This window comes from Cervus elaphus, chromosome 12 (genome assembly GCF_910594005.1).
Source record: "Cervus elaphus chromosome 12, mCerEla1.1, whole genome shotgun sequence".
Taxonomy (NCBI): domain Eukaryota; kingdom Metazoa; phylum Chordata; class Mammalia; order Artiodactyla; family Cervidae; genus Cervus; species Cervus elaphus.
Window position 1 is genome coordinate 44,599,796 of NC_057826.1, and position 20,274 is coordinate 44,620,069.

General features: G+C 35.5%; 1 protein-coding gene across 1 annotated transcript in view; it reads right to left on the reverse strand.

Moving 5' to 3' along the window:
• Nucleotides 1–3,653: 3,653 nt before the first annotated feature.
• WDR72 (WD repeat domain 72) overlaps nucleotides 3,654–20,274 on the reverse strand; it is a 210,037-nt gene continuing 193,416 nt past the window's right edge. The window contains exons 19-20 of the mRNA XM_043920196.1: nucleotides 10,491–10,595; nucleotides 3,654–5,143 (exon numbers count right to left, since the gene is read on the reverse strand). Of these exons, the coding sequence (XP_043776131.1) occupies nucleotides 5,088–5,143; nucleotides 10,491–10,595 (161 nt within the window). The 3' untranslated portion in view covers nucleotides 3,654–5,087. The remainder of the gene's footprint in view (nucleotides 5,144–10,490; nucleotides 10,596–20,274) is intronic.

Genomic DNA, 20,274 nt, shown 5'->3' on the forward strand with positions numbered 1-20,274 from the left:
GATTGGTGGGAATACACCAGTTATATGGAATAAGGGCTGATCCAATGAAATCTTCCTTAACATCAAAACAATCCAAAATGCAACTTAAGCCCTGTGACTATGACTGTCTCAGGAAGAGGACGAAGGCTCCCAATCTTACTGTCTGATAGTTTTCCCTCCCTAATCACGCAAGCTCTAAAATACAAGAGGAAGAAATAAGTAAAATGTCTCCTCAGTTGATTGTAACTATCATGTTCATGGTGCATGTTCAGTTGTGTTTGACTCTGCGATTCTATGGACTATATATTGCCAGGCTTCTCTGTCCATGGGATTTTCCAGGCAAGAAAACTGGAGTAGGTTGCCAGTTCCTTCTCCAAGGGATCTTCCCAACCCAGGGATCTAACCTGGGTCTCCTGCATTGACATGGAGATTCTTTACCACTGAGCTACCTCGGAAGACCCATTATAACTATGGAAGTGAACGTGTTAGTTGCTCTGTTGTGTCCAACTATTTGCAACCCAATGAACTGTAGACTGCCAAGCTCCTCTGTCCATGGGATTTTCTAGGGAAGAATATTGGAGTAGGTTGCCATTTCCTTCTCCAGGGAACTTCCCAGCCCAGGGATCGACCCTGGGTCTCCTGCATTGCAGGCAGTTTCTCTACCATCTGAGCCACCAGGGAAGCCCACTATAACTATAAATTGATGCAAATGGAGATAACATAAATTTAAGAAATCTTTAAATATAGATAGGAAAGGTTATTTCTGATAGGAAATGCAGTTGTCACTGCAGGCTATCTCTTTAAAAGTCTAAAGGAAATTTGTGATATGAAGAACATGTCATAGATCTTATTTTTATCTTGGATGGCATCATCTGAGACCATGATGCTCAGTGACTAAGGCTATGTGAAAACACCTTCTCCCTGGAAAATACACATGTGAGATTGAAAAGCCGATTGATGACTTTATAGGTAACTGCAGTTAAAATAATTGCTAAGTGAATAAATGATAGGTTTTGTAAGCAAGTACCAAGCAATTATTGCTATTACATCATGTTATAAATATTGGCATTTTGCTGGCACTTGGCACTTTCCAGATTTAGGCATAGTGTTTACTAAACATGTACTAATTATCTTCAGTGTTAAAAACCTTGTATCCTTGAATTAAAAGATCACTGCTACCTTTACAGTTAGTAACATGTTGAAGACAGAAAGGGTCCGAAAAGGATAATGAGAAAACATGGTTTGTGGAATTGAAAAAGGTATTTGGGGAAGCAATGTCAAAAGGAAGCACCATATGTGCTTAACATTTCCCCATATATACTGATAGAAATAAGCCATTTAAAGCATTTTCAATGGTCTGTGGCTTTGGTTTTCATATAGTATTAAAAAAGTATATCTTACTATTTGCATCCTTATAGTCATGTGCATGATGATGGAGTTGTCACAGTCTATTTACCTGCAATATACTTTCTGGGATAAAAGTTATTTATCCTAGACTTAATGAATAGAGTCTAAAACTAGAAGACAGCAAAAAATTCAGTAATCAAGATAAATGTATTTCAACGGAGTATTTATAAAAATCAAAATAATGCAAAAAACTTGACACTGAAATCTTTCATAAAGTTGGGATCTGCAAAGGTCTGATGAGGGTGAGAGAACTGAAAGAGGGGTGCCAGGACAGAGCTCACTATAGTCCCTGCCCTGCCAATGACATGGAATGAAACATGCTGTCTTCAAGGGTCACAGTCGAATAAGAGTCTCCAGTGGCATGTTCTTACTGGAATATCTGTTAATTTCCAGTTTACAGTTTTACCATACTATCTGTAGCGTCTTTGTTGATGAAATCACAGGGGATCACGGAACATGAAGCCATGTAATTTCATCAGAAAGATATCTACTTAACAAAGTTTTAACTTAGCAACTTTTTTGAATTAATTCAAATTAATTTTGAATTAATTTTCACAGTTAATGAAAGTATTTTACATTGCTAACTAGGTACATGTTTACAAAACTATGACTTCCATATGAGAGTAGATGCAACTGAGCATTTTACATGTAAAAGGGCATTTTGTGGAGAACCAAAGAATATATAGTACTACATTTAAATAACTGTGTAATAAAAATGCATGCAATATAGAAATTTTAAAATTACATGAATGAGTCCAGTCTATGAAAATAAGTCTTTAAAGTCGATTGGAATTAATATATTCTGAGCCTTCATTTAAAACATCTGAAATAAAACTTAAATTTTAAAAGTTCAATTATTATGATGTGCCCTCTAAAGATTGAAGAACAAGTATATCTTTTCTAAAATGTTCATATGAATAATTATAAAAGGCTTTTAAATACATAACACTGGAAGAAAATGTACAAGGAAGGAAGTAAAAAATACCTCAAATATTATCTTGAGATAGTATAGTAATACTTAGTAAAATATTTCCTAGAATTTTTCTAATAGTGAGATGTTCAAAGTAGTCTTAACTTAGTTTCTAAAATAGCAACAGAAAATTTCAGGCCTGAGGCCACCATTCTATGTTTATAATGCTATAAATTTTACCTTATATTTGAACTGTTTTACAGTGTTCAGATTGCTTTCCATAAACCACCTCATAGAGGGCCTCTGGACGAGCCCTTTGAGGGAGTTCTCCACATGAACGGGGAAGCGAGGCTCTGAAATGCAGAGCAGGGACACACTGCCTGGACACATGGAAGTGAAATCTTGGCTCTTAAACCTAGATTCTTCCCTTATGCAGTATAGCCAGTGTGTAACTCCACAATGAATGACAGAACCTGGCTTGCAAATTTGAAAATATGAATTCCATGGAGGAAAATATATAATCATAAACATCATCAAGATTATTGCCAAAAAAGAAACTCAATGTAATTTTCAAATGATTTATTTATTACAGTGACAAGGAAGACTCTAAATACAAACAGGTTCTTTTGCTAATATAATTACTGTCTTGTTACCTAAGACTGGACATACAAAAGAATAAACACTTAAATAAGAGGCAGTCAGTTTTGAGTTTCTAGCTGTGGTACCCTATGAGTGTTCTATTTAATTGTGTAGCAATTTACTATTTCAAATTCTCTTTGCAACAGAAATTCCTGAAACATGTTGAACATAAGTCAATATCATTATTTTTAAACAGACTAGTGGATCTGTATCATAGATACACTTACACATGGATATTAGGGAATGTTATTTAAGTGTCTATCTCTAAAATTCTCATTTTTAGGAATTAAAAGTTTTTATATTTAATGGTGTTATTTTCCAGAATTCATATTAATAAAAGAAAATTTTAATGAGTCATTTGATAGGAATTTTTAAATTTTAGCAACTAGATGTGATGCCAACAAAATCTTAAAAATCTCTTTTAGTGATGCCAGGGTTATCCTACTTCTAATTTCTTATAGCTAGTGGCATAATAAAACATTTATCAAGGATTCAATATTGATTTCCTTGGACCTGAAAAAATGCTCAATATGGCAACTATTTAAACTTATTTTTATTCTTTTTGAAAAAAGAATAGAACATAGCTATAAAAACAAAGAAGTTATTTTTAATCAACATATTTAATGGTTACAAATATAAAAATTAAAAATATTTTGGGGAGTACTCCTTGTAATGGCTTTCAGAACCAGTACACAGCATGCAAGAAACTGTGTTCTACTGCTTAGCTTAATACCTTCCTTTATTTTGAAATTTGTTCTAAGTGGTTTTTGACAATTCTCAGAGGGTGACGAAAGTACATACATATACATAATTTTTCAAAGGATGATAGTTTTCCATCATTATTCATTTAACAATATGCTACTGAAATAAAACTCAAAAGTAATTCCAAGTAATATCATCTTTTAGGGCAAAAAAGAAAAAAACCAACAACACATATTTTTATCTATTTTTTAAAAGTCAGTCACCTGATGTCTAGTTATGGTATATTCACTTAGGTCAATAATTAATTGTAAGGTCCTTAAGGGCAGAGACCACACTATTTCAATTTTATAGTTCTATTCTCTAATCTCCCCCTATACCTTGCTCTTTGCAGCCTCCCTTGCACAGAATCTGATGCTTGTACCCCCAAAAATGTTTGTTGAAATGACTAGAATTTCCCTATTAGATAGATGTATAAAGATATGTATCATATATTTAACATATTAATTCCATTTTTCTATGGATTAGTCAATATTTGTACTCATGTGCACACTAATAATCTTCTTTGTGATTTTCTATAAATTCAGGAATTATACAATATAAATCACAGCAAATAAATCAGATCTCTGAAGGCCTTAATAGATCAGCACTTTATGTCTGTTCCTGTTTATATTGCTTCGCATATTTTATTTTGAGAATTCCTGCTTCTTTCTGGGAATAGAAAGTCAAGCTTCTTTCTGGGAATAGAACTACAAGAGTTTATACTTAATAAGGATCAATCGTGATGTGCTATCAGTAGTTTCCCCTTCCCTAGTTCACATCTATATGGCCAACAAGATCAACCTTTAGCTAAAGACATTAGCCTCTATGTCATTAGAAGTCTAAATTAACTTGACTGCACAAGATTGGTTTCTGTTATACTGTGTATCACTTATTTGGGCTAATTGATGACTAAATGGAATTGGCTACTTTGTTGACAACATTTCATGCTTAAAGATGAGATTTACTGTAGGATGATTGATTCAAATTAAAGCATCTACTAAAACATAAATGCCTTCACCTAGCAAATCAAACAAATTTGGTAAAGTTTTAGAGTAAGTACATTTAAGCAACATTAAATTTAAAAGCATTGTTTGTTATATGGTTTAAACGCAAATGGGGTTATATAATTCAGGAACTGTAAACTGGAAGAAAAATCTAAATGGTATTAAATTTGTGTCTGTGGGCTGCTCTGCTTGTTGGAATTACAAAATGATTTAGACAATGATTTCCTAAAACTAGAGGAATTTGAATATTTTTGATCAGTAACGACTCTGAACAAAGTACCGGCAAATCTACCACAAGTTAATAACTAGACTAATAATAACTTAGCTTATATATACAGTGATAAACAAACGGCATGGTTGGGTTTTCTTAATTTGTCCAAATCCAGTTCCTATGGATGAGGTTCCAGTTAGCACAGCTTGCAGGAGCACACCTTTTCGATCCATAAGTGATGCTTTTGTTTACCTGGAAAGAAGACAGATTATCTTGGGTTATATGGTGAAATGCAGAAAGGGAAGGAGGAAAGAAGGGTAAGAGGAAGGGTGGAAGAGAGAGGAGGATGAAAGGAGAGAGGAAATGAAGACAAATATAAGGCAAGAAAGGGAAGAAGGAAAGAAGAAAGCGGTTACTCATAATTTCTACATTTCTTTCTCTATACTAAATAAAATGTTAATATAATAAAGAAATTCTTATAAGCCAAGCCTCAGGTAACTATTTTAATTGCACATCTTATTAATATGTTTTTTTTTAAATGACTGAGAAAAATCAGAAGTTGTCAACAAGATTAATTGAGTTTGAAATTAATAAATTTCCATAAATTTCAAGCAGTTGAATTGTTCTTGGAGAAGCTCACCATGGCAGTTTTAGGACAAAATGGTATAAATATCAGTTGAAATATGGTTTGAGCTGTAGAATTCTTAAAGAAAATGTATTTCTCAGACTGCAAGCTAAAAAAAAAAATCACTTTATTAAATTAATTTGACTAATTAGAGCATTGTGCCTTAGTTAACTACTTCTAAACACATTTATATTAATAATGTGACCAATCATAGTAACTCCCATTCCTACTGGAAAAAACTCAAAAAGCTGATTATTACTTTAACTAAACCAATATTTGATATTGTATTATATATGTATTACATATATATGCCCATAATTTTATATCCTTTAAAAATTATTAGATTAATGCATTTTCCCTTTTGGTAAATTATTTAAAATATTGATATTGTTAAACACAACTAGAAGATAGATCTTACATTTTTTTACTACTTAAATTGTTCTTACTTCTTCTAGAACATTTTTTTAGCACTAGTCATAAGAAGTGTGTTCTTGATGGCTATGAGTGATGGGCTGCTCACACATTCTACATTTTTTCTGCTTCATGCATCATCATCAGCCATCTCCAACACTCCACTCCTGAATCTGTCCTACTTTCTGTTACCTGATTTTTGCTGGTGATTCATGAGTCAGAATAGTATATATAAAAAAAAGCTTCGCTTTTCACAATGTAGTGTCCTCTACGAAACAGTAAGAAACCTAGTTTTGTTCATCAGATTCATGCAAATATAATATTGATTAACAATGATGTATGTAGATCTACACACATAACATGCTATATAAAAACCACTAAAATGTTCTGTTAATGGCAGAATGCATACTGATTATAAACTACTTCAGAATGACATAAAAATGCTTATCTAAAAATGCATTTTTTTTGTACTTCCAAACACTCTTTTGTCACCATTATTTTCAGCTGAAGCCGTATTTAAGTGCACTATCCCTTAGTGCACTAGTAAATAAAATTCTTAGTTTTCCAAGCCAATAAGGTGATAAAAGCTCAAGGTTTCTCATTAACACTTGGATAAAATTTGTGAATGTCACACTAAATTTTTATCATCATGAGTACAAAGATAAGGGGCCAAGAACATTTTTTTTAATATTCTGGAGATCAGGGCTTGGGCTATATACAATCACTGTGCATTAAACAGTTAATAAGAAGTTAGCCAACAAAATACTAAACTGAACTATTTTTGTGATAACATCTTTCAGATTCGGAAGTGACCAGGCCTTAAAGAGCCAAAGAAAGAAAGCCTAATGGCCCTAAAAACACAAAAAAGGGAGCTGTAAGTTCACATGTTGTCTCAGTGCTTCTATTACTAGACATCAAAGTTATTCCCACAGGTTCCGGGAATGTATATATGCTGGTGAAGAAGCCAGTAGACTTCACAGAGTCTAAGCCAGAAACTTCAATCTGGGATTCACCTGTGAGTCAAAAGTCTTTGCTAATGAATTATTCCAAAGAAAAGACACTGCTGAGGGAGACTTTAACCTATCAGACAAGACCTCCAGGTTCACTGGCAGGGTCAGAGTAACAAGAATGCTGTGGTCTAAAGCTGCTTTGCCCAACCTTAATGGACTGCAGGCACTCACCTGGGTATTCAACTTGAACCAATAAAGAGATCACAATGGCATGATGAATAAGGTAGAGCCCTCTAGAGGAGGTGAATGACCACTCCACCAGGCATCTAAATTGTGACCTATATGCACGCTCCAGCCCATTTACAAATGGGTCATCCCGGCTGGTGAAGCAGTGATGTCAATGGAAAAATAATCTACATACTGAGTTAAAACCCATTTTGTTCAAAGATAATTCACAAAGTCAATCTTACTGTTTTATATAAATTCTAAAAATTGGATTTTATTACTGGCATTTTAAAATGCTTCACCAACATTTTAAAAATTTCAACTTCATTTAAAAAAATTTAGTTTTTCTGCACTGTAACTTTCTTACTCCCTGCAGATGCAAACTAATTGATAGGAGCAATATAAAGCTATGTAAGTTTCAGTAAAATGATGTTTTAGAGGATTTGCCAAGAAAAGACTTTACTTGGAGAGAACAATATATGATGCAATACACTTGAACTGTGCTTGAGTAGAAAAATGATTTTGTTTTCACTTTCTGGATGCTGTTTGAATAACTATTTATTACATCATATATATTAGTTATTTAGAATTGCATAAATAAAGCCCTGTAAGGTCAATATCCATTAAAGGCAAAAGACTGATAACATCCAACTTTGTAATTAGGGGATTTGCATATATATGAAAGTGCTAAACATAATTTTAAATAAGTGAAAATATTCCAGGTGAAAATGATAAGAGTCGCTCATTCAGATTTAAATATACTTCTTTCCATACAAGAAATAATGAATATAGTAATGTAGTTATAAGCTTAGCTACTGAAGCACTTCTACTGTTTTGAGGACATCTTATCAAACTTTACCACTTAAAGATACCAAATTTTACTTTTTTTCTTCTAACAAAGGTGGTTTAACATGCTTTCCAGAGCAACACCACCTATACCTGGTAAATAGAGGTCACTAGACCACCAAAGTAATGTTTACACTTTTGGAGCTCTACATTTGAATGACCTGATATTTTGAAGTTGATTTTTGGACTTTGAGAAGTGGCCAGTCATATTTTCATAGTTGAAGGGAAGTCCCACCATGCCACCAATTTCACAAATCTTCCTTGATGTTCGGTTTTAAGAATTTTGTTTCTCAAATGCTCATACTTCAAGGAAATGCACTCTATCATCAAAATCTTTCTTACTAAACAAGCATCTCTGTCAGAAGTGTCTTAATTTCTTATCACAGAATTTTATCCACACAAGGAGCAATAAATAATTCATGCCACTGCCTCTTTGTTGTGTGTCCCTGAACTGCACGGAGCTGCCAGGCTGACAGCTGTGTCCGGACAAGCACCGAGGATCTGACATGACAAGTGACTAACAAGTTTCTCTCAGTTCATAGAGAAGGAAGACAATGGCCCAAAGTGCAGAAAGAAACCCTGAGACAAAATAAAACTGCTTCTTTCTTTTTACCTAAGTGTTTGCTATGAGCTTATTTCCACCCCACAAGCCCTGGTCATTTTATAGGACTGCCCAGCCCCCTTTATTCCTCACACTCGCTTGGCCATTTACGCCCGGCCACGGATCAATATGAGCAATTCTTGGAGAAATACGATGTCTCCATGACAACCAAGCCACAAATTCTCAGTGGAAGGCAGTGAGACCAGTAGTGAACTCTCCAGAGGTTTCTAGGCCTATAAGGCTAGATGTCTTAAAATGCAGGAATGGACAGAAGAAAAAGCCAGAGAAATTCATTCTTTATTACCAGTTTAATGATGTCCAATGTATAGAATGGTACTCACTTTTTAAGTTAAGATTCTTTATCAACACTTCTGTTTTCTAATTGATCTTTCTTTTTTGACATATCCTTTTGTTTATGCCAATCAGATAGACTGTGCTATATTTGAATATCACAATTACACTCATACTGAGGGATGACCGAAATTTATTCTACTTTTAAAACAGCATAAAGCTGATGTATTTTTGCAAAAAAAAAAACACAATGAACACTTCAGTAAAAACTTCACTCATGGATTTAACTGCCTGATAAGGTGATTGATAGAAAACTGTTGATCAACACAGTTTAAAAACCTAGTCAAAATCAGACAATTTTAGTCAGAACTAAAAGTAATTTAAAAATGCTACCACTACTGTCTCCCTTTTCACGTGGGACACATCTATATGGCAGTGGGTGGGGCTGTTGTGCTGATGAAAAATTTCTGTCATTGCTAGAGACGCCATTTCTCAGTCCCATGGATGCTGAGGCAGAAGCGTGGCTGAGAACAGACACACAGCAGCAGTTTGTCTTTTGAGGAATCTTGGTGTAGTGGAGGGGACTGAAATACAAGCCATTGCCACTGGGCCAACTGGGGTTCCAAGATGACTTAGGGGACCTGACATAGATTGCAGGCTGCACCTTTCACTGAAAATTAAATCTCAGTAGCTCTCCTCGGGGAAGGATCAGGGGACTGTTTGCAGCTGCCCCCTGTCAGCGAAGGCTACAAGATTTGGAAATCTCTTAACTAAGCTGACAGACCACAGAGAGGATGAATCAAAAATCTGATACATGGATCAGCACACGAAGATGTGAGAGGGTAGAGGGTACACAGCAGCCAGAGAAAACAGGAAAGAAAAACGTCCAAGGAGGGAAGATAGTTAACTCTTTCGCTCATGGTAATAAGGCATCTTCTAGCATTTAATGGCTTTATAGTGAGCCAGGAATTGTCTTTCAACTCTCATAAGTTTTTTTTTCCCGTCTTAATTAATTCGTTGTTAAGACTAAGTAGGCTTCAAAACAAAACAGAAAGAAAAACTCATGCTTAAATTTTCTTGGACATATCCTTCCAGTACATTTCTGTCTATTCTTTCTACAAAGAAAATACAAACATCAGTAACCTGGACAGAGGGTGAATTTTATTGAATGAGGAAGGGTTACTCTTTTGTGTTCATTACTGTTATGCTAAAATCCTCTCATCCCAGTTAGAATTCTGTTTGTCTTTAGAGGGGTAAATAAGATTGTAACGATGATGCTTTCTCTTTTCTCCCTTATTCTCCACTTCCTCTTGATTCCATTATTTGAAATATTTAAAATGTTGCTATTTCTCCAGTTTCCAACCTCTGCCTCTATTAACCAGTTTAGCCTAAAATTGATGATAATGAACTAATAGTGTCAGCTTCCCTTCTCAGTCATAAAGCCTTTGTACTTCCTCCAACTGAATTCTTGATGAAAGAGGAAAAGATAACAGCTCCACACTGTGACCCCTGGAGGTGACCATTAATTTGACAGTGCAGCTGCTAAAAGAAAACAGCATTACAATGTCCTCTCCCCCCACCCCCTTCCAAGGACCCCAAAGCTGTGTCAAATTTATCATTTATACTTGACTATTTTTAAATGGCTTTCACCTGGACTCTCAGACTCTTCCAAGACACATCTGTCAGGCATGTCCTCGGTGTCTTGGAAGTTTGCCGAGTTTGAGTTGCTGTCATGCTTGACCGAACTGACTGGAGCTATTAAAAAAGAGAGCAAAGAAAGAGAAAGAGGGCGATGAGAAAGTAGTAATAAACACCATTAAATATTTCCTTTCATTTCCACTGATATTTCCAGGGACACACTACATAAACACAAATAATAGATTGAAATAAAATGTATCCTCTAAGTATGTATTGGCAGACATGTAATTAGTTGAAAAATCTATAGATGAGACTTTATCTTAGAAGAAAAATAAGTTCATGGCATCAGTTTAAAAGCTACAAAGTAACAAAGTGATCCCTTCGAAACAGAAAGCGTATTTTTAATGCCTGAATCTGAGTATAGTCAATTAACAGCAACAGGACCAGCTCTGTCCTGGTGCAGTCGTTCTTTTTGTCACACAAATCACAGTGGATGAACACTTTTCATGCATTTCTTTCATCAAATTAAAAATGATGGTTCCAAACACAAATAAAAAATCCCTATAAAAGTAAATTTAAAAGATAGGATAAATACATTGCAAATGATAATAAGGAGAGGTGGTCTTTTGAATGGTAGGTCTTCACACAACTACAATGAGATATTTTCTGAGCAGGAATTATGCACAGAAACAAAAGCGAAAATAGGAATATAAAATTTCCTATAAACACATTACAACTACTAGCTCTGTTAGAGAAGCAAAGGCTTAAGTTTCCACATTTTCCTACAAGTAACATATTTCCTTATTATATTTGTTCAAGGAATCACTTAATCAGGAAGCGTAAATGTGGTCTTCATGAAGACACTTTGAATAATAAAACAAAGCAAGCCTTAAATAATGTAAATTATGTCGTACTCATCTAAAGCCAAGCAGTATGGACTTTTGTCTATCTATCACAGATTTCTTTGGTGAAAATTACCACTGTCTCCTCAGGTCCTGATAACACACACAACATATTATTTATGAGCTGTAAATGCAATAGAGGAAATATATATTTATGTCATAATATGTTTATATATATATATATTTAGCATAGATATTTAATAAGAAATAATCTGTTGGCCCAGGGCAGTGGGCTGGCTGCTGTTTGTAAGCCTCCCTTAGGAGATGAGGGAGCAAATGCACAGGCTAGAGCTTATGTTACTTCACACATTCAATAAGTGATGCAGAGGGCTGCCTGAGGGCCAAAGTAGCCTTAGGAGAGCTCACACCTCCCAGACTCCTGTCTTGTTTTCATGGACTGTGCATAGCAGTGGTGCCCATAACCTGAAACCCATATACACACATTTAAAGGAGACCAGTAACATTATTTTGTTCTAAATATCCTGTCCAGTTTCACCCACCCTCTCAGAATACCAATAATGCCGCTTTGTTGTATGGAAGGGCAAGCACAGAATTAGAATTCACTTTTTATTTGGGAATAAAATATGAGAAAACTATACAAAATTCTGATTTTGGATAAACACACACAGCTTTTCATTTTGAGTTCTCTGAAAACGAACAAGCATGGAAGTAGGTACCACGTTTGTTTTATTCACCTGTGTATGCCCTGGGCTATTGTATAAGTATTCTTAAAGATTTGTGTGATGAGTAAATGGATAAACGAATGAAGCAGAGGTACCATACTGGATGTCCTCCTGATTCAAGAGTATATATGCTTTATCTTTAGTTTGATCTGTTCAGCTTCTTGTTTAGGCCCACTTGAGATGAAAGATGTATATTTACAAAGTGGTGGTGTTGGGTTAGTCCATGACTTGGAAGGAGAGCTAAGTAGTATGTATGGCCTAAGTAGTTATTTTGATGTCACTGCTTTTAGTTTTCCTCAGTTTAGATCATACTTACAGTTTACTTTTGAATCCACAGATTTTTTTGAAATGTTTAAGTGGAATAATTAAATGCATCAAAGTTGCAGAATACTATTACAATGGTCAAAATTTTCTGGCCTACTTTCTTGATTTTTTTAATATTTATATATCTTGCTAATTTTCTGAGATACTTCTGTTGGTATTTATAATAGGGAATTAGCCATACAACTGACAGAAAATGAAGCAACATCTGTGTTTACTTGGGCAAACATATCATACTTGGCATCCCACACATTATTCTTTCATCTAAAACTTGCATCTATTCATTTATCTAGTCATTCCTCCAAAACACTCTTCTAGATACAGGGGCCTCAAAGAGCTGAAGAGAGCATGGTATTAGAACAACAAAGTCCATGCCTACCACCAGATTTAGTGGCAATAAAGTAGTCCCAGGATGAACTGACATTCCAGATCTTTCAAGAAAATAGGGAAGTTAGATGTATCAACAGTTTTAGCTGCATGAACTTTATTAAACTCACACTATAAGGTACCTTTGCAGGTATTTTTGTCTCCAGAAAGATTGTGGAGGATGCTGTTTGTGTGTGGGGGAGTAGAGTAGAGTAGTAGAGTAGAAAGTGTTGTTCATTAGTTGTTTGGCTTAATTGCACTTTTGCTTCCAAATTTGAGAGATGGTACAAGATTTGCCTTTTAGTTTTTACTGGGTAGCTTATAGAGTATCTGGTTAAATTCACTGTGGAAGAAATTCTTACATTCTGTCAATTGGGAACAATAGACATTGGAGAGGTTAATTACTGCCATTCCACTTTTTGTTTTTTTTTGATGGGCCAGTGTTTGCAGTTATTCTTTTGGGTGTTTCTTGTGATGTGTGACATTTCATCATCTAACTCTGACATGATGTGTGGCCTAGGCTTCTCTAATGAATAATTTCAAAAATGATGAAATAAAAAAATATTGATCTGGTGATTATCAGGCACAGCATAGAGCTCTGTGCTAGATCATGTGAAGGGATGAAAAAATGAGGCGTTTCTAAGGTGCCCACATACAACTTGTGATATAGTTGAGTTATAATAGAAACTAACTAATAGGAGCATTAGAGACAATATTCCAAGAGTAACATGGTTTTTAAGGAATGCAGAGGTAATTCTCCTGCAATAGGGTGTGTTAGGAAGTGAAATTTGAATTAAATCTTGTTGAGAAGTAATATGAGTAGCCCAAAAGGAGCTTGTTCTCTGCAAAAGGAAAAGATGTGAATTCAGGCCTGGCCAAAGAAATACAGTAGCCTGATGTCACAGATATATTTAACAGAGTATTGCTGCCTACTTTTGTATGTATTTTTAATGATTCTCCTTACATGTTGCTTTGAGCTTTCCCTGAATTGCTGTTGTGGCTAATTCCTCTCACCTGTAGAAGTTAGCTATAGACAGGTTTTTCCTTGCCGTAGATAGTCGATAATTTGATCTTTACGATGGTGGACCCATTTATCACAGTAAGTTGTCCTTTCACTATACATATTGATTTTTATTTATCAATACTAAAGTCCATTTGTAGCTCATCACTAAAGTTCTTGGATATTTTCAGTAGTTTTTGAAGATGCATTTTAGAGCTTGGCAGAGAGGTACTTTTGACATCAATATAGTGCAAATGGTTGCTAGGCTCATCCTTAACTTAAAATCAACTGTTTATTTCCTCTGTAATGCATTCTGAAATAGTCTACATTTGGGGGGTGAGAGGCAAAAAAGATAAACACTCCTTGACAGTTCTACCACTGAACGATGTAAGGTGTTCCATTTACTCATCACACACCTCAAAATATTGACAACTACAAGGCTAGTGTTCTAAATATCTTTGTAGTACCTTTGGAAGCTAGATAGGGGAGAAAGTCCATGTACTTGGTGAAGATGCCTTTGACTATGGTGTGCTTAATTATTAGTGTTAAAGAAATTCCTAAAGAAATAAATGGTTCAACTGTAGATAATACAAAATAAGTAGTTTTTAAATTACACTTAAGAACATATTGAAAAAGCACAGAAAATTTTATGACAAGTACTCTATAGAAGAATTTACTGAAACAAATATGGTGACAGGGTCAGCAGTGGTTATGCTCTTTTGAAAAATCAAAGTGTTAGTTGCTCAGTCATATACAACTCTTTTTGACTCGATAGACTGTAACTCCACTATCCATGGATTCTCCAGGCAATACTGGAGTGGGTAACCATTTCCTTCTCTAGGGTATCTTCCCAACCCAGGGATCGAACCCAGTTCTCCTGCATTGCAGGCAAATTCTTCACTATCTGAGCCACTATGGTATGCTCCTTTACCTCTCTCTATTCACTATTTTGGCTTCAGTTAATGTGTAAAAATTCCTTCCTGTCTTTTCTCATCATTTGCAGAAATGCAAATATTCATTAAAATTTGAAGATGGCTAGGTCAAGGCATGGAGAAGGAAATGGCAACCCACTCCAGTGTTCTTGCCTGGAGAATCCCAGGGATGGGGTCACACAGAGTCGGACACGACTGAAGTGACTTAGCAGCAGCAGCAGGTCAAGGCAACAAACAACTACAAGAAACATCCTCCCCGTTCATAGTGAGAGAATGACCACTGGGAAAAGTCTCCATCATCTCCACAAACAGTAGTTGATTCTTGTATGCTGGGCCAGTACTGTAGTATATACAGAGTCTTTGTTAAAAATCCATATCAATCACAGTGTGAATAAAATTTGTAATGCAAATAATGTTTTCAATATGATGACTTATAAGTGATTGAAAAATAAATCCCATCTGGCATATATATGGAGTTTGCGGAAGCACTGGAGATAGTGATAGGAAAATCATTAACAAAAAGATATAACAGTTTGAAATGCTGGTCAACAGAGTAGAATAAACCATTGTAGTAGTAGATAAAACTCGGACAGAAATCTTATTTGCACCTTATTCAAAGGCATAAAAATAACGCGCAAGTTGCAGAGATTAGGAAAGACTAAAACTCTGCTCAATTAGGAATGAGTAGTGGAAAAGAAGTCAAAGACCTGAGTTACAATCTACCAGCTCAATGTGGTGGCCAAGAATTGATCACTTCTTTTGCTGATAATTTGGATCTCTTCTCAATAATAAAGAATCACTGTGAATAAATTTTAAAAATCTTTCTATAGGTTTAGAAGAAAGAAAAACTACAATAAGTTCAAGTAGAATTAAACACTCTTGCGACCCTGACTGACCACAAGAAAACTGCACTACGTTTTAAATTAGGAGGCATAATCAGTGAAAAGACTTTAAGTGATAATACTAAGGTTGGAAACAAAGAAGATAATCATTTGAACAGACCACAAATTCAGTTCACAGAGTGATTCTCTCTGGACAGATGTCTTATCAGAAAAACATATGTAGCTAAAGAGCTATGTAAATATTACCCCTACTTAAAGAGTATCTACTGAGATAAACAAGTGATAGGACCTCCTGATTATATTTAAATAGCAATAGCTACATCCTGCATCAGACTTTAGGCTTACTTTGTATTCAGTGTACACTGGAGACTGGGAGAAAAAAAAAAACATATAGGAATGCCTAGAAATAAATAAAATATCTAGTGCTGCTTTATAACTAAGAAATAACTGTTTTATGGACAATTCAGCAAGATGAGTTAAGATTAGATTTATGTGTTTTACTATCTTTCTGCAAGTATAATCTGACATAGAATATTATTTTCTGGGTGATATTTTCTAGTGTGAATTGCTTTAAGCATGAGATATTTTGGGATACATATAATACATAAACACAGAAGATCAAATTATTTACTATCTAAGGGAAAAAATTTTTGTCTATAGCCAGTCTCTACAGTGAGGTGTACAACTAGATGTCTAATTTGAGGGATGATAAATGGGAATGAGAAAGTAAAATTAAATATATAATTAATAATTAATTAATAATTAAAATTAATATTAAGATATAAAATTTTTCCTGCTATCCAGGAAGTTTGAGCAATAGGCTGCTTTGGTAAGGCTGATAAATAAGAAAGTACATCTAGCCTAATGTAAGATACAAGGCAGATACTTGAACTATTTATGAAATTACTGAGTAAAACTGCTAACAAGAATTTCTAAGAATTAAAAAAGCAATAACTAATTTCACCTGTAGTTGAAGGGAAAACTCTTAAGGTCAGGCATTGGGTAAAATAAAATTCCTCATTTTTTTTACCCAAATATAAGAAATTGGTGATGGACAGGGAAGCCTGGTGTGCTATAGTCCACGGGGTTGCAAAGAGCTGGACACAACTGAGCCACTTACTGAACTAAAATATGTTTTAATTGAAGCAAAGATGAATACCAATGACTTCCTTTCAGAGATGAACTTCTTACTTCCCCAGGGTGGGGGTGGGGGGCATGCTGTACTGGCAAAAAGCTTAATTAATAGGACCCAGAAAATATGTTTTTCATTCCACTTCTGTCCCTAATAGTATGACCTTGATCTTGTTATCTCACTTACCTGGACTGTGGTGCTTTCACTAATAAAGTGAGAGAATAGGACTGGACAACTTCCTTGACATCTTCCTGTCCTGAGACCTGAATATTTTGCCAGTTAAGAATCTAAGACCAACTGACCACTGAGTATATCACTGAACAGGATACAAAGAGTATAAGTGGCTACTAGAGTAATCTTAGAAATAATGAAGGCTTTTGAGGCCCTTTCTGAGTTAAAATTGCTATTTTCCTGTAAGTAATTTCATCTGACTGAGGGACAGAGGAAATCAGGGCAACTTCAGAGAGATGCTAGGATGACTGTAATGCCAGGGTGAGGGGGCCCTATTGGAAGATGACCAAGCCAGAACTGAGCCTGGTGGTGGTAGTGGTTTCGTCGCTAAGTCATGTCCAACTCTTGCGACCCCAGGGACTATAGCCTGCCAGGTTCCTCCGTCCCTGGGATTCTCCAGGCAAGAATACTGGAGTGGGTTGCCATTTCCTTCTCTAAGAACTGAGGCTGCAGTATGGCTATTCCTGAGGACAAACAAGGTGACACCTTGGCATAGAAGCATCCATCAGATGTTTGCCAATGGTGTAAAACAATCTTTAAAACCAAACTTAAAAAAAAAGTTATACCTCTCAAACAATTTGGAAAATATGAACTTCAGTACAAGATGAATCATCCTAAACTAAATTAATTGAATCCATGAAACAATTGCAAGAAACAAAACTGCAATGGAAAAACCCTGGTCTGGAAGTTAGGTCTGGACTGGGTTAGGCTGAAATGGCATTAGACTCCTCTGAAGACTTGGCTTCAGGACCCCAAACATGAAGAGGGTCTCAATAGTTATTTGAGTGGATATGGTTATAGAGATGTGGTGTTCCTGTGGAATAGTCTTCTCCTCCTGTCAAATCTCTTACAGGGAGAATCAATAGAACCCAATTTGTTTTTTTGTTTGTTTGTTTGTTTGTTTTTATGTAAAAATGAAGCCCACGAAGTGATTTGTCTTAGTCAAGCCTAGCATGAAAACCAACTCTAATCAAATTATTTAAAGTCTCAGCTGAAACAGACTGTAGAGACATTTGGACACAGGATGGGGAAGGTATGAAAAAGGAAATGTGTAATTTGGGAAATAGAAAAGGAAAGAAGCAGGAAAAATGCAAACTTCTCTCCTATTTCTGTTGCGTTTCCTCACCCTCTAAGGCAGTTCTCAGAGTTACCTATGAGAAGTTTGCCTGGAGTTCTTTATGTGTCCTTTAGAGTACCTTTTCCTTGGCAAGGAGTGTTCCAGGGAGAAAAGTGGTGAGTAGATGAGTAAGCACTTTTTTCTTTTTTATCATCAAATCAAAATAATTTCTACAGCTTTGGTCCCTGGTCAATATTGAGTAAATTCAGAGTGGAAATAATCCAGGGAAATATTACTTATTATTATTTTTGTATTTATCTATAATTTGGTAAAGATAATTTCTTAATGCAGGAAATAAACTGGTCAAATCAGCAAACTCAATTTCAATTTCAACTTTATACATTAAACCATAGAGATAATTATTTAAGACAAAGGGACTTAGGAACATTTTATTTGAAAGGACCCCTTCATCCCTGAAAGGATGTACAGGTGATGGAATAGCTCTAAGAAATTCTAGAAATTAACTCTTACACTATTCATGCAGTTTAGATTTTGTAAAAGTCATTTGACTTTTCTCATAAGGACAAAACCCTGTGTATTTTTACTGTTCAGAAATCTTACTGTTCAGAATTTCAAGAAATTGAAAGCAGGAATAGATTCCCAAGAAGAAAACAAATGGATTCCCTCCCATGTATTGAAAAATTGAAGAACAGTCGGTAAAGGGAGAATTCTAAGAGGAATGTGTAGTATACTTCCCAGCTTGCATTTGAAAATTTAGAAGAAGGTCAGGAAAACAAAAAAGAGATCCTTCAATCAAAAGAGCCTCATGCTAGCATTTGAGACTAGAGATCAGCATGATTTATATGTGAACTTAAGATAAGGATGCACAGCATAGGGCAATTTACACCAGAGCAAACTCTACAGTTATCTATAAGGAAAAATACCAAAATATTTTTCTCTAGAATCAGTGGGAGAAGAAACTGTCAAATGGCACTACCATTGGAATTTGTAAGAGCAGCAACCTTTCCATAGGCCGAACCTAAAAAGACACTATCAGCATGGAGAAAACGATTGGCAGGCAGTCTCAAATTCCCAGCTGATAGCTGTCTCTGTCTCAAGGGAAAATGCTTGTCTCAGATGGTTAGTCAAGTATCAGAGCTCTTTCATCTCCTAGGTAGGAAATGGAAAATAAGGAAATCAAATTATCTAGACTATGCCTTCATTTTCTGATTCTTTGTCAACATTAAGAAGAATGCAAGAAGAAAAGGTCTGAGTTACCATATTTTGTATCATTAGGCTTGGGTACTCTGAATGTGATTTATTTTTATTTGAATGACATCAAAATGGCATGTTAGTGTATGTACTAGAGAATTTATTGAAATTGAATTGAAGTCATGTATGGATGATAATAATGTGCTTTACCACCGTATTATAGTCAGTAGCAACCATTACTCTCCTCACACATCTACTCACACCAGACATAGAAAATATAGGCGATCCATTGGCACTGACTGCCTCTTATGTCAGGCATATAAAGTGGAGCCATGCATTTAAAAATATTAATTTTTCTGGGGGATAAATAATGGAAAGTTGTCTTTTCAAATCCTCAGGCTGTGTCACTGCATGACACTCAGTATTTGTACTGGTATCTCTAAAAGATGGTTATAGTACAATAGAATACAAATATAACCTTGGTAACTAGTAGAGTTTGGAGAAGGCAATGGCAACCCACTCCAGTACTCCTGCCTGTAAAATCCCATGGAAGGAGGAGCCTGCTGGGCTGCAGTCCATGGGGTCGCGAAGAGTCGGACACGACTGAGCGACTTCACTTTCACTTTTCACTTTCATGCATTGGAGAAGGAAATGGCAACCCACTCCAGTGTTCTTGCCTGGAGAATCCCAGGGACAGGGGAGCCTGGTGGGTTGCCGTCTATGGGGTCGCACAGAGTCAGACACGACTGAAGCGACTTAGCAGCAGCAGCAGCAAGTGGTAGAGAGTCTCATTTTGATCCTAGGCAAGCTATTGCCATCTATAAATAAAGGATAAAGGAAGCACACCTAAAGAAGCAGAGTTTTAAATAGCAAACACGTAGTGGATAAAGGGAAATCAGCAAATATAATCTAATGGACTTTTGGAAAACTAGGTTCGATATAAAAGATGCTAAAATTACAGAACTAAGAAGTAGGAAACAAAGCTTAGAGACAAGCAGATATTTCTAGATAAGAAAGTATAAACGAGTGTCCTGATTAGTGTAAAACACTTCTCTTAATAAGTTGTTACAAATTATTTTGAAGAATATGTGGTAAAACCTCCAAAACTGCAGGCAAAA